General features: G+C 39.3%; 1 protein-coding gene across 5 annotated transcripts in view; it reads left to right on the top strand.

Annotated features, from left to right (window-relative positions):
* Positions 1–15,673, top strand: part of AP3B1 (adaptor related protein complex 3 subunit beta 1) — a 161,988-nt gene that overhangs the window by 9,728 nt on the left and 136,587 nt on the right. For all 5 annotated transcript variants that reach the window (XM_040579493.1, XM_040579495.1, XM_040579494.1 and 2 more), the window contains exons 2-3: positions 4,330–4,405; positions 10,447–10,521. In XM_040579493.1, coding sequence (XP_040435427.1) covers positions 4,330–4,405; positions 10,447–10,521 — 151 coding nt within the window. The remainder of the gene's footprint in view (positions 1–4,329; positions 4,406–10,446; positions 10,522–15,673) is intronic.

Below are 15,673 nucleotides of genomic sequence, written 5' to 3'. Positions count from 1 at the left end.
ATTGATACAGCTGAAGGGTTGCTTGCATTTTCCTGAGCTCCTGGCAGGTGGATGTAAGTAATGAAGAAATTATTTAACATTGTGTACTGAAGAACTGTCACTTCAGAATAACTAGTGAGTGTAGAAACATGAACAGCAGTATGAAACTTGCATTTATACTTCCTTCATTTTAGGTTTTGAGGGGTTTCAGTTAAGGTTTCAAATTCCCTTAAATCTTCCTAATGCTCAGAAGATGAAAATATTTTTGTACAGTACAATAAACTGCATTATGAAAGACTGAAATGCATTTGCCCTTCCCGTCATTCATTGAGGCTGCTGATAAAAGAGTTTTTTGGAGGGAACTGACCTTTGAAATCTGTGTAGGATATTTGTTTCTAGAAATTGAAAACAGCCAGGGAGTGGGTATCCTGTTACTTAGATTATTTTTTTTGCATAGACCTCAGTCTTGGCATGGAAGCTTGGTTGAGTGCAGTCAGCTTTTTTCTTTTTTTCTTTTTTCTTTTTTTCTTTTTTTTTTAAATACTGTACTTAAAAGAATGGAACAAAATTCTACAGTGCTGGGTGAAATAATTGAGGTGTCTTGCACTCCTAAAGGGTGAAACTTTGAGGTTACACTGAAACCACATCTAACTGTTGCAGCAGCAAGCCTTTGTTCTTCTACATATGAACATATAGATCAGTATTTTACTCTGTAAGTATCTAATGCTTGCTAATATAATTTCTTAGGAAAAGATTAAAAAAAAACCCCAAAACATTAGTTCATGTAGCAATGAATTTCCAAATGAATTCATCAAGACCTTGTAGTTTTCTTCTATTTTTCTCTTTTCCCTCCGCCCCTGCCTCCACCGCTTTTCTCTTAGGAAAGCAAGGCTGGCTGTAAACAGGTCTTCATGCCTGAATTTCTCTGGCTTCTATCTTCCCTGTCAACATTTCAAAATGTTTTAATTTGAAATGTATGATAAAATACTTTATATGAGCAATTAGAAATACATTTTGTCATTAAATACCAATTTCTTCTGTCTTCACAACTTAAAGTCACCTTTTGCCTCTGTTTTTGTTACACAGGTAATGCGTACTTACCATGTGATAACTATACTGTCTGCTTTTGTTATTCGCAACTTCTGGGAGGTTGTGTTCAGCATTTACTTTAATTTTGTGCTGTGTAACTTCCTTCAGTTTTGCTACTTGATTCTCAAGTTCAAATTACTGTTTTCATGTTTTCTACTTTCTCACTTACAAATGTTCTTGGCATTTTTTCATGTTAATTTTTAAACTTTTTTTATTAGGTAAACTTACTCCTAGACTTGAACGTTAAGCAGTTGCTACAACGTCTTATTCATGCAAAATTCTTGAGTTTTAGTCAGATACTGATTTGTTTTGAAAAGTGGTTGCTGTGCTGGTTGTGCCAAGGAGCCAAAGCATTTTCCTACCATTTACATGAGAACTGGGTGATCACAGCTTAGTTATGTTACCCTGTGCTTTAACTTCTATTGATGTCTCTGTCAATTTGGGCAGGATTGTGTGAATTGGCAATAGAAAACTGGCAGCAGGAGCATAGTACTAGAAGCAGCTTTCTAAATGAAGTCCAGTCTTCTGCTAGGTAGCTTTGATAACGGTTGTCATCTAGATCTTTTCACAAGGTAAGGATTAAAACTTAAGCAGAAGGAATTAGAAATCTCTGAAATTTCTGTATCTTTCTAGAGCAAAGTCTCAAGTAGGGTGTTTCAAGGTGATCTAAAAGAACTGAAACTTACTTGCTATCCTACGAGGAATAGGTGGACAGAAATGGTCAGCAAAGCAAGCTATCTCTGTGGCCAGGAATGGGAATAAAGAGAGCTGCCAAAAAGTGCATCAAGCTAACCTTCCTAAGAAGTTAATTGCAAATGGAAGTACGCAGAGAGATTAGAAGGTAAAAAAAAAAAAAAGGCATATTGTTTAAGGTGTTTTAGGTACAACCCTAAACCAACTAATATTTGATTTCTGATATAAAAAAAAGGATATAGAGCTGAGGGAAAAATATGGACCGCCTAAAGAAGTGTGAGGATAAAGAGCTGAACACAAGCATGTTTGCTTGAACTGATCTCAGCAGTATGCAAAACTGCAGAACAAAGTTAAATGGGAAATGTAAAGGACTGAAGCAAACAACTAAATAAACACAGCAGCAGAAGACAGACCACATAGTTCTTTAAATGCTTACAGAAGTAACTAAAACTGGTAAAAACCTTTGAGTGTGATGCAGACGCAACGCAAGGAGTTCCCTGTGATATTTAGGAAATGATGCTGAAGCAGGTGAGGAAATAGAACACTTTTCTTTTAAAAATAATACTTAACTATTAAGCTGTGAAGTGAAGCCAATATTTACAACAGGCCATCTGTATTAGGTTGCTGCAGTGTTTCATGAAAGACTTGGTTTTGCAAAAGCAGTTAGACTTCAGTTGGAAGTTGTATGTAGGTGTCTGCATCTTGAATTTTGCATGTTTGTTTTCTGGATTGTTAGTAAAATATGTTGTTTGGGTGTTTTCCCCATCTAGTTGAGATTAATTTTGTAGATGTGTATTGAAGTGTGTCAGATTTCTCATGGAGTGGCACAGAATAGATGCAGTACCGGATCTGAAAATGAGGAAACTATCCCTTACATGTAGGAAAAATGCTGTTAAAGATTTATGGAGGAATGGATGACAACATTGTGTCTCATTGTAAATAATTCTGGCTTTGGCTTAAACCTCTTTTTCTTTTCAATCAGAAATTCTGAGGGCAGTGATAAATCAGAATATATCTAGGTTTTGTATTCACTTCTGAAATGCTGTCTGGCTGAGATGGTGTTAATTTTCCTCATGGCAGCCTTCATAATGTTGTGTTTTGTATGGGTAGCTAGAAAGGTGGTGGTAGCACACCAGTGTTCTGGCTGCTGCTGAGCAGCGCTCTCCCAGCATCGAGGCTGCCTCCCCCCACAAAGGCCAGTAGGCTGGGAGTGGGCAAGATGTTGGGAGGGAACATAGCCAGGACAGCTGACCCAAACTGACTAAAGTGATATTCCATACCGTGTGATGTCTCTTTAGCAATAAAAGCTAAGAGAAAGGAGGAGAGGGCAGGAGCAATGACATTTGTTATTACGACATTTGTCATTATGACATTTGTCTTCCAGAGCAACTGCAATGTGTACTGAAGCCCTACTTCCCAGCTTGCTGATGGAAAGTAGAGAATAAATCTTTTGTTTTCCTTTGCTTTTGCATGCAGCCTTTGCTATTGCTTTATTAAACTGCCTTTATCTTGACTCACAAGGGGTTTTTTTCCATTTTACTTTCTCCTGCCCTGTCCTTCTGAGGAGGAGGGTGACAGAGAGTCTTGGTGGGCAAGTGGCATCCAACTAAGGTCAACTCTCCACACTGGATTTCTGTGTTGCCCTTGACTATGTAAAAGCTCACAGGGTTTGTAAACTTGTGAAGTTTTCAGTTCTCTGGAATATTGCAGGTGTCTCTTCTTGAGCCATTGTTTGCTTTGTATTTTTTTAGTACAGGAGCGATGTAGGCATTACAAAAGGCTCTTTCTTCAAAGAGTCTTATTGGTAAACTTTCAGAGTACAAATGCAGTTAGACTGTGATCTCTTCACATCTAGAAAGCTAAGCAGGGTGAGATCTCTCATTAGTGTCAGGTAATGAGAATCAGTATCTGTGAGAGAGCATCCTTATTGTCCTAGTATTTCTGTATGAAAACTTTTTCAGCTGTAGAAACTGCTTGGGTGCTGTATATGTCTAATCATCTGGCTATCTTAATCTTATAGCATGTAGAATGGTACTACAAGTCTGAGGTTTATAATCCTTATAATAGGGGGTAGCAATCTGCAATCCAGGAAGGCAAATGAAAACATAAGATTATATGCTTGAATCTTTAAATTCAGACCATGATACAACGATGAAGTCTACTCTTGGGCTTTTCAATGATTTCCATAAGTTGATACTGTCTTTTTAACACAAACATGCCAACTTCAGGTTATTAGATCTGACCCTCACTGGGGGGGAAAAGGGAGAAGTGAATGAATTGGTTCAAATTGAGCTCTTCTCTTGCCTCAAGACTTCAGCCTTCCAGACAAGCTTCAGCTAACAGCAGATTAAAGTTGTGTGGGCTTGAATTATTGTTGGAATCTGATAGATTCTTTTACTAAACACTTCATTACACTAGGTCAGCGTGTTAACAAATACAATTTAAAAGTGGGCAAGAAGGAGCAGTGCTTCACCTTAAGTTGCTGAATTGATGCAAAAATATAAAAATGGTGTTCAGGTTTTATTTTTTACTTTTTCTAATAAATGCTTTATTATGCTTCTATGATAGAAATGAAGACCTAAAACAAATGTTGGAAAGCAGTAAAGATTCTGCAAAGCTGGATGCTATGAAAAGGATTGTTGGGGTATGTGATTTTTTTATTATTATTTTTTTAGGGTATCTTTTTTATTATTGGTTTTATTTCTTGGATATGAATAATGGTTTTACTTTACAGATCCTGTACCAAGTCACCCTTTGAATCTCTAGACAGTCTTTCAAAGCTACTGAATTCAGAATTTGTGTAGAAATTGCTATACCGAAATATATGCAGTCATACACTTTTAAAATATTTATGTAGCACTGCCAATATGCCTGTAAATATGTGTTTTCAGTAGGGAGGTGAGATCTTAAACTGGGAAATGGCTCCTTCAGAGAAGCTTCAAGTGCTGTCTTAATACAGCACAGAAAACAGAAATTTGCAGTAAAATGACAAATTGCATTTACTATTTTTACTGCTTTAGTTTATATACTTTTTTTAATTGAGCATGTTGCCTGTGTATTTGACTATTTCAGTGAACCCATAAAGGTGATAAAAAAAGTTTAACACCATTGTGTGTTTAAATCCTATAAACTAAACATAATGAAATTGATAATGTCCCTTTATTATTAAAAGTATTAAGTAATGCGCTAAGAAAAGCTGTTCATTGTCCATTTGACCCTCTTTTTTTGGGGACTTTTGCATTTCTTTTCTCTCACTCTTCCTTCAGTCTCCTGGATGTGCTTTTTTGTTTTGCTTGGTTTACACATGAGTTAACCCTATCCAAGCATGTACTGAAGTGAATAGGTACAGGTTGTATCACGAGATGGTGTTCTTTCCTGTGACTCTAGAGCTAGTGATTTCTCCCTTTTTCATCATGGAATCACTTAGGTTGGAAAAGACCTTTGAGATCATCACGTCCAAATGCTAACCCAGGACTGCAAAGTCCACCACTAAATCATGCTGCTAAGCACTGCATCGACATGTTTTTTAGATACCTCCAGGGATGGTGATTCCACCATTTCCCTGGGCAGCCTTTGGGCAGCTTAAACCTGCCCTGGAGTAACTTGAGGTAGTTTCCTCTTGTAATGTCACTTCTTGTCTGGGAGAAGAGACCCACCCCCACCTGCCTCCATCCTCCTCTCAGGTAGTTGTAGGGAGCAGTAAGGTCCCCCCGAGCCTCCTCCTCTCCAGACTAAACAACCCCAGTTCCCTCAGCTGCTCCTCACAAGCCTTGTGCTCCAGCCCCTTCCCCAGCCCCTTGCCCTTCCCTGGACACGCTGCAGCCCCTCTACGTCCCTCCTGCAGTGAGGGGCCCAAACCTGAACACAGGGTTCGAGGTGCAGCCTCACCAGTGCCCAGTGCAGGGGGACAGTCCCTTCCCTTGCCCTGTGGCCACACTGCTTCTGACACCAGCCAGGGTGCTGCTGGCCTCCTTGGCCACCTGGGCACCCTGCTGGCTCATGCCCAGCCGGCTGCCGACCAGCACCCCCAGGCCCTTTCCCACCAGGCCCTTTCCAGCTGCTCTGCCCCAGCCTGTAGCGCTGTGTGGGGCTGGTGTGACCCAGCTGCAGGACCCGGCACGGAGCCTTCTTGAACCTCATCCAGCTGGCCTCGGCCCACTGGTCCGGCATGTCCAGACCCCTCTGCAGAGCCTCCTGCCCTCCCGCAGATCAACGCTGCTGCCCAGCTTGGTGTCATCTGCAAAGTTGCTGAGGGTGCACTCGATCCCCTCGTCCAGAGCGCCGATAAAGATACTGAACAGAGCTGGCCCCAGTACTGAGCCCTGGGGAACACCACCTGTAACCAGCCACCACCTAAATTTAACTTCATTCGCTGTCACTCTTTGGGCTTGGCCATCAGCCAGTTTTTTTACCCAGCACAGAGTACTTCCATCCAAGCCATGAGCAGCCAGTTTCCCCAGGAGAATGCTGTGGGAGATGATGTCAAAGGCTTTACTATGGTCCAGGCAGACAACATCCACAGCCTTTCCCTCATTTGCTAGTTGGTCATCTTGTAGAAGGAAATCAGGTTTGTCAAGCAGGACCCACCTTTTTTTTCCTTTTTTTTTGTGAAAAGATTCTTCGTTCATTTCTCCAACATGATGTGGGATTCCTCAGCATCTGAGCAGTGAGAGTCTGGCATACAGAGGTCCTGTTGCAGGAAATCATGGCTTTTAGAAGTGTCATGGTTTCAATCTATGATAACTTATATTCTTGTGCTTTCTTCTGGCCATTAGTGTGGGTGGGAAGCTTGGGCAGTTACCTGTTGCTCCCTTGGTTTTCCTTTTAAAAAAGGGGTCAGATCTGTATCTGGAAACTGTTGCAACTGGAAGTGTGTGTGTGTATGTATATGGGGGAATTGGAAACTATTAAGTGGGGTCAGGTTTAAATTTTAAACCAAGGCTTTACTAGATTGATTTTTTTTTTCACTTTTACCTGCAAAAAATGCTCTCTCATAAATGAGTGTGCAATGAGCAGATGCACTCATCATAAATACCTGCTGCTGTGAAATATTCAAAGCAGTTTTTAACAACTATACAAATTTCCTAGAAGTTGGGTGATACCATGAGGCTGGGGACATGTAGTTAGCACTGATACCTGTGGTCCTTTATGTCTTAGGCTGAGGTGATCAGATCTTCAGCAAGGGAAGGCAGAAGTGCATTGAGCACATTCTGTCTTCTGCTCCCCATTTCCCAGTTACAGATCTTTGTCCTTTTATAATTTCCCAGTCCTTGGTTTTTTGTCACTATTCTAAGCACTGTGCAGTGCTGGAAGAGCACTACTTTTCCAGATGGCAGCAGGCACCTTCAGTTTCTTGGATATTTTTTCCTTGCTCAGCTGCTGCTGCTTTTCTTGAACTAGAATCAGCCTTTTAGCTCATAAGGTTGATCATTACTTGGCTGCAAGTTGTCTGAACTATTGGATCCTCTGGTTTTTGTCTCTTCCATGTTTTCAAGATATTTGCTTTTATCTTGTGTTTAAACTGTGTTTCATAATAGACTCCTGCTACCAGCCTCTGGTTCACATAAACTGAAACTTAAACTGAATAAGCCAGGCCTGTGATCTTGCACAGTTAGCTTAAGGCCTTTTATCAGTGGTCATAATGTTCTTGCTGGGCACAAAGATGCTTGTGTGTTACCGGTTGTGTGCTTACATTTAGAGACTTCTCAGGGATGGGATGTGTTTTCCAGGGGTAAAAGACTTTAGCCTTTTTACTAGAGGAAAAACGAACTCTGTCAAGACTGCTGTTTAATGTGTCTCACTGGAATGTGCATTTTCACTAATTTTAGGTAGGGGGAAAAAGCTGTGCATACCAATAGTTTTCTTACCCTTTGAGTAGTCTTCAAGAGGCTGAACCTTCATTTGTCTGTATAGGTGTGATGGAAAAGTACCGGGACTGCTTATGGCTTATGTCTGCAGCAGGGATTGGAACTAGGTGATCTTTAAGGTCACTTCCAACCCAAGCCATTCTATGATTCCTCCTTCTTCAAGATGGTTTGTGAACTCCCTCCTGGGGAGAAAGAGATTCGTTACAAATAAAAACAAGTCTGTCTTGCAGAGAGTGACTTCTAACAACACAATTTCAAGCATAGGAGTAGTCCAGTTATGATCTTTCCACTCCCTCTCTTACATGAAGGTGTATAGGCTTACCTTCAGCTAAAATGCTTGTGTGACTTCAATGATCAGTTATGTCTTTTTTTTTTTTTTTTTTTCAGTTAGTGTGTTGTTTTTTGTTTCTTCCTTGTATGCATGCTGTAAAATAACTGCAGTCTTTGGAAGATTGTGAGCAACACTGTCGGTTTAGAAATAAATTTGAAGCATATACAGAACCAAGTTTGTTCTACTACATGCATGAAAACACAATAGCCAGTATTTCTTTTAAAACATATAATGATATTACAACCACTACGGTATTCTTGTTACTAGCTCTTGAAACCTCTCAGAACTTCTCTGGGAAAAAAATCTCCATTGAGATTTCACTCCTGAAGATTGCAGAGGATAAATTTAGGAAACAAATTCACATGCTTGATTTCCTACAGAGAATGTCATCTGTGTCTGTGTGTGTGTCTCATGGAAAAAATAAAGCTTAATATACTCTGACATTACATAGCACTTACTCTAGAGTGACAAGTTCTATCTGCAGGAGTTCTAGGTATGTAAGACAACACAATTGAACAGTGACTAGGCAGAGCAACAAAAATGACATGATAGACCTTAGTCTTGGAAAGAGCCATTATGTTCTTTCAGGTTAATGATCCATGGGCTAAGGAGGGTTTACACTAATAGTTATGAGTTAATGAGTCAAAATACACTCTTTTAAAAGAACCTGAATACATATTTACATGGTACACTGGAGCTATTATGGTAGATAAGTTAAACAATGCAAGTAATGCATAGAGTCATACTGTTACAGTGTATCAGGGAAGTCTAAGAATCATTCCTGTTTTTTGAATAACATAACTTGTGTTGCATCAAGATGAGATGATTGATAATGTTTTATTCTATACTTCTCTGCAGTGCATCTTGCTACTAAGTTCTACTTGACTCTGGTCATTCTGAATCTGGCATTAATTATAAAGACACCACACCCCCAGTCCTGACAGCAGTGTTTTAAGTTAGATTCTTAGTTAAAAGCCTTGAAGTATATACAGTGCTTTTGCTGCTTAGTTTTGTCATTTCCTGTACTTTTAATAGAGCAGCAAGAATGTTAAGTTGGTTAAATTGGAATGTCATTCTGGACAGCTGCTCTCAAACCCTTTTGAAAGGCTTACAGCTTGAACTACAGCTACCTTCTTTCTTCTTCTAGTGTCTGTCTTCTAACTCTCTCCAAATATAGTTTGTCAAGGTATTGCCTGCTTTTGTGTTTCCTTAATTTTTGTTACATGTGGTCCTAGTTCTTTGTGCCCTTTAGTGTTTTATCAATTAAATACACAAACAGACCTGTGAGTTTGGAATATGAAGTTTAATCAGCTATATAATGTTGAGTAATGGTGAGAGTGTGCGATCATTACGAGGAGCGGTAACCACAGTTGCAAAGCTCATGTTCCTGTGTTGGATCCCTGCATATTTGCTCATCTTGGTGAGCTCTTGACCTTTCTGATTAGTTTGATGTTTGGCTGACTGGATCCTGCCTGTGACTTTAGCTGGGGGTGTGCTGAGTGTGCTGAGTCCATGTTCAGCAGCACTGTAACATGTTCATGAGATTCCAGAGTCAGCAGCTTGAATATGAAGTACTGGCAGGCATTCCACTGGAATTAGATCTAAGAAATGGAGTAGTACAGCTGTAGTGTATGCTGAAGTATTTTATTCCATGTAATGTACTTAGGGTTTTTTTTTATATAACTTAATTCTGAAGCTGTTCATACAAGGGCTGAAGCTAAACTGGAATTTTGATGTTTGTGCTCTTTACTGGGACAATTTTATTATTCATTACATGCTTTAGTTTCAGATTTCACTGAGATTAAATACGAAAACTTTCTTCCTTTTGAAAAACAAAAAAATCAGTGGTTTGACTGATCTTGCTTTTACCTTAGTATTTTTTTGTCTGTATAAACACTTTAAGGCCTCTTGTGCTGATCTTGCTATGGAAAACAACTTTGTTTTAAAAGTGTGGTATCTATTTGATTTTTTTTTTTCTGCTTTGTTCTGTTGCAGACCAGGATTGTTTCCAATAAAAGTAACTTGCATAACTTCTCCTGATGTTTGTTCTTTTTGTTGTTTGTTGTTTGGGGTTTTTTTTTATAGCAGCTCCCTAGAGGTAATTCTGTGAAGCTTTTCAGATAAGCAAGATCTTTTTTTTAAGTAATTTTAAAAGCATTAAAATTATTTTGTCTGATATAATAAAGTACAGTTTATTGTTTCCACCCTTCCAAACTTGTAACCAGCCAGCACTCAGGGGTTTTGTTGTATGGATAGTGTACTGTAAAGTCTAATAGTTAACAAAAAAATCAGACTTTAACTTCAACTTCCTAGAAGTCAGGTTTGAAATACAAATCTGGAATAATTGCCTCTTTCTCAAAAAAAAAAAAAAAAAAAGACACCACCACCCCCCCAAAAAAAACCCCCAACCAAAATCCAAACAAAAACCCTAACCCCCCGTAACTTAGCAATGTAATAATATAATTGCTCTTTTCTTTTTTTTTTTAGATGATTGCAAAGGGAAAAAATGCTTCTGAGCTATTTCCTGCTGTTGTGAAGAATGTTGCCAGTAAAAATATTGAGGTATTCGTATAGTTCAGTAAAAATACTGTTATGATAGACCTATTTAGAAACTTTTAGCTAATTGTATCTAGTTTTTCATTTTTCAGTGTTTAATATGTCTAATTTTTCATAGAATTTTTCAGGGTTTAATTTCAATGACAGCATTATGGTAATACTTTAATGAGTAAAAGGAAATCTACTGGGTGATTTGGAAGGAAGAATAATAACTTTTACATTTTAAAAAATAGATTAGAGAAGTGTGGTGGGAATTCTGAGAAGAGTTACTAACTACAGTTCATTGGAGGTGTGGTGCTGCTTACAAACTTTGAGTAGGGGTTGTGCTCTGTATGTGAACATGTCTGTTGCAGGTCAAGGCTGAGACGTAAGGTTTGGATAAGGAAGTTCACTGTTCTAATGTATATTTATGAAGGAAGTGTCTCAGTGCTAGGATTGCAGAGTGAAATTGCTAACTCAGTTAAAGAGGACTGTGTGAATTCATGGCTAGACGACATGATGTTACCAGTGAAGTGTGTTTAATTTTTTGTATCACAGTACTTAAATGTTGGTTCTTTTGGTAATTTAGAGAATTTGTTTAATGCTTTATTAATGTGAGTGCCTGTGATTCCAGAAGATAAAGTAGCCTTCAGATTCCAGAATCTTCTGGAGAGATGTGGCTGTTTGAGCTGTGGGAGGGTATAGGTCCCATTTTGAGCAGAGAAGAAATTTTTGCTAATATGCAGTGTAATCTCAAATCTTTGGATTATTTTTGTGTTTTGTAAGACATGGAGACTTTAAAGCGAAGCCATATGTGCAGCTTGGGAATATGCCCTTATTCATTTATTTTGAATGAAGAATTATTAAAGGAGTATATGAAGGGGCAGACAAGAACAGTTTAAACTTCCTATAAAAGCAGCTGATGAAAAACCTGAGTCTGAATCTTCTGCAATAGGAGTTAATTTCTTGAGACAAGTTGCTTGACTAAGTTTATTGAACTTGCACTGAATTGTGTGACTTTTAATTAAAAGATGATGTGTGTAATAACTTTCAGGATTTCCATAGATAATAGCAGAAATCTAAGATTTTCTTTCAGGCTGTTTATCATCCACTTTATTTTAGCAGCATCTATGTCTATTTTTGCCCCAATGTCAGGTGTCAGACACAAAGTAGCTCGCTTCTGCTTTCTTACAAAAAGAAATAAGATACAAGAAAAAGAGGAAGAAAAAAATCTGTCTTGAACTAGTGAAAATTCAAATTTCCAGGAAGTTAAAAAAATGGAGATTGCATTCAACTATATTGTGTTAAAATCCACAGGCTTACTTTGTGGCTCCAGTAAATCTAAAGCAGCATCTGCATTAAACTGTACAAGCAGAGGTTTTATAAAGAACATATTAGTCTGATGCTCACTACCAGTACTGTGCATACACTGTCAGCTCCAGTGCAGAGGTGTCAGAGTTGTAGTTGACTTAACAAATGAGATTTAGATGAAAATAACACCTATAAGTTTGTAGTTCCACCCAAGCTTCAGTTTGAGGAAAGCAGAGCAAGCATGCAATGATATTAGTTACTTCTTACTGTACAGGATCATAATTTTGCAAAAATGCAGGAAATAGTGGTTTGAAGCACTGGGTTCTAGGAAGAGAAGTCAATTGAATGCATGCTCCAGTTCTTTCCTCCTCTCCTGGAAATATGTACTTCAGTCTTTATTATTAATGGGAACAAGAAGTTGTTTTTCCCCCAGCTTATGGCCCTGAAGATTCTTTCCTGCAATTATGACTTCAGCAAACTCCTGTCTCTGGGTAATGTACTGGGATACAGTAGGTCACAGATAGGTCTGATTTCTTCCTCATTTTACACATAATAGTAAAATTTTAATCTAATTTTAGCTTTAAAGAAGTTATTCTGATTTGGCTACTACTTTAAAAGAGTTTTCTGTTCTTTGAAGGAATGCATGTTTGGCTGAGGCCAAATAGTGAGCTATGGTAAGTCAAGGAGGCATAAGTGTGCAAAGATGATAATTCAGAGTCTTTCAGAATTTACTGTATTAAAATACTTTTAAGGAATTGTAATATTGTTAATAATAAGTGATAAAAGGAAATGGGGCAAGGAATTGTACTTGACCAGTTAAATATTCTCTTCTTTAGCTTGTAAGTTATTAGTACTTGAAGTCCAGTTTTGAACAGAGATACCTTACACCAACGAGGAATGCCTTGAACAGTGTTACTAATCTTGAGTATTTTTAACTGTTAGGGCTGAACCACTAGCCTGACAGAGGCAAGGCTACCTCAGGTCTGGGCTTCCAGCCCAGGCAGTAGTGAGACTGGGAGTGTATTGCTGGTAGGGAGTGTGCGTGCACACGTTTTGTGTATATACACATGAAATACATGTGTAAAGAGGCAGCCACCTGGGTTGACACAGGCTACTCACATGAACACAAACAGCACCAGCAGCTTTGCAGTTCAAGATGAAGGTCCGTTAGTGGGAATGTATGTACATACACACAGTATGGATCCATCTGACAGCTGGTCTCAGACACGATCTGCCCAGTGGCTTGGCCCCTGGATCCAAGTCACCCCTGTTGCTGGCACCTGGACATAGGAGCCCCTCAGGCTGCAGCCCTGTTTCAGTTGCTAGTACACACTGCTGTACATGAACACATGTAAACCAGGACTCCCCTGGTCCCCCAGTAATTACTCCCTTATGGTTTTTTCTTAGACACACAGGTGTGTGCATACACAGCTGGACCTGGCCAGAACTCCCCATGTCCTTTGCTAGCAAACACTTTGTGGTTATGCCCTTAGAGGGATGCTCCTAAGCATCTGGCAGCTGGATGGGACTCCCCTGGTTTATGCTATAGCCGATTTCTCCCGTTGTCTCACCCTTAGATGCCCATACCTGTAGCTACCTCTTCCCAGGCCACTTCACCTACTCAACAGCTAGTGCAGCTTTATCCACTTGTACACCTGCACCCATTCCAGTCACTGCCACCACAGACACATGGGCTTACACTTGGTTTCACATACTTCAGTCTCTTCAATTGCTTGCACCCATGCTAATAGGCCCTCTGGCCTGTCGTTGCCTCTGGCTCAGCTGGTGGCAGCCAGATCCTCACTTGTTGGCCACCATGGACATAGGGGCCCCTATGATTTAAGGTCCCATTCCAGTTCCTGGAGATGTACTTAAGCCCCCTTACTTTGGTTTCTCTAGTTGCTGGTGCCCACAGACACATGGGTGCTCCAGCGTGTTGTGTGACTGCAGTTGCTGGCACATAGACACACACCTTCACACTGAATAGAGTGCCTCACAGAGGAAAATAGTTTAAAATTAAATTTATTGAGAAAATAAAACAGACTGTGCTGATCACATACTGGGTGTGGAAGGACAGCTGTACCAGCCAGCAAACTGTTTAAATGTGTCCAGCCATTTTTATCTGCTTACCTCTCTATTTCCCTGACTTGTTCTTCCTCAGGCAATAGATTCCCCCTGCTTCTCCATCACTTTGATGCCTCCCCAAACATCCCATGATAAGTGTTGTGCAACACTAAATTACTTTTCATCTGCATCCCACACCTGTACACAGAAAAAGCCCCTCAGTCTGAAAGGTGCTCTGGTGTTGACTCTTGATGGGTTTGGATGTGGGAGCTGAGGCTCGTCTGGTAGGGGTCTGACAGGGTGTCCTTTCCTCTGAGTCCTAAATCAGGATTCCTTCCTACTGCTGTGTCTCTACATGTCAGGGCTGATGGTTTGTGTCATGAGCTTGGGAGAAACTAGGGCAGGGCATTACTTGCAAACACCCCTCCTCCTGTATCTCTCTGTGCTCTTTGTGGGCGTGCAGACAAGTTTTTATCACATAACCTAATGTTAATTAGTAGAAGCCTTTAACTGTTCATGTTTTTTGGGCTTTTTTTCTTGTATTTTAAAACAAATAAACAGTTAAGTGAATTCACGTCTTCCTCTACGCTGTAGTTAAAGTTCCCTCATGACATATTTTTCTACCATTTAGTGCTAACATATTTGTGAGGGAAGAGACTGTTACACTGGAAAGAAATCGGGGCATTTAAAGCCATCTAACTTCTTTATCAAGGTTAGTTAGATGACAGGTTCTATACTACCAATTGTTTATTATTATAATTTGTTTTGAGAGGAGCAAAGGGTGTCTTAGCGTTTGCAGAAGTGCCTTGTGATTTTTCTTTTTATAAGTACACGCTGACCTCAGCTTGATTATGTGCATCATGTCATGGATGGTAAGGATACAAAAAGTGACCTAATAAACAATTGGTGGTATAGAACAAAAATAAGTCTTGGTCAATAACTCATGGAGTTTGATGTGCTTATATTGATAAACTAATTAAACAAATCTGCCTGTGTTTCTCAAGCCTAATGTGCCCCTGTTATGATTAGTTTTATAGAAAGGAGCATTTTAACATTGAGTGAAGGTAAATGGTAAAAGAATAGTGTAGTCACGAAGCTCTAAGTGTTTCCATTTCTAGTCACAGAGTGGTTTCAAGGAAAGGAGGCTTTCTTTGCACACCTGCAGTCATTCAGTGCATAGGCCTCTTGTGGTCAATGTTGATTGCTGCTTGTCTATAGCTGAACAACAAATAATTTAGTATGGTGTAACCTTCTGTGATTTAATATTATGCTTTTTGCCAGAATTGGCACAAAGATACATCTTCTGATAGTGACAGTAATTATAGCACAGCTGTAGTTGAGGGTCTTCCAGAATTTTCCATTACAAACCCCAATAGTCAGTTTACAACTCCAATGTAAAAAATGTTTTCACTGCTTCCTGGACATACAGTGGCCATGAGGGGGTAAAGTGAGCTAAATTGAATAACCTCCTCCCACCAAATCATACTGAGGTTTTCTTAATCTTTGAACATTGCATCATTTGTATTATGCTTATATTGGCTACATCTTTTGAATGCTTGTAGTTGGGTGAAGGTGGATCTAATACCCTTTGCTTTTGTCCAAGACAGTCAGAAGTGCTTTTCATCAGATTTGAATAGTGTAAGCTACCACACTTCTTCAGCTGGAAGTTGTATTATCTTTCATATGTGTTCAACTAATTGATTTTGAGTTTCAGGGTGAAGTAAAATGGGCTTGTTGAATCTTTGGCTATTGCAGTTTAATCTATTTTTCCATAAGAAAGAAAGCATTACAAGTGCTCAGGTCA

Source organism: Falco naumanni, chromosome Z (genome assembly GCF_017639655.2).
Source record: "Falco naumanni isolate bFalNau1 chromosome Z, bFalNau1.pat, whole genome shotgun sequence".
Taxonomy (NCBI): domain Eukaryota; kingdom Metazoa; phylum Chordata; class Aves; order Falconiformes; family Falconidae; genus Falco; species Falco naumanni.
The sequence above is the reverse complement of the archived record's forward strand: the minus strand, read 5'-3'. Positions and strand labels throughout refer to the sequence as shown.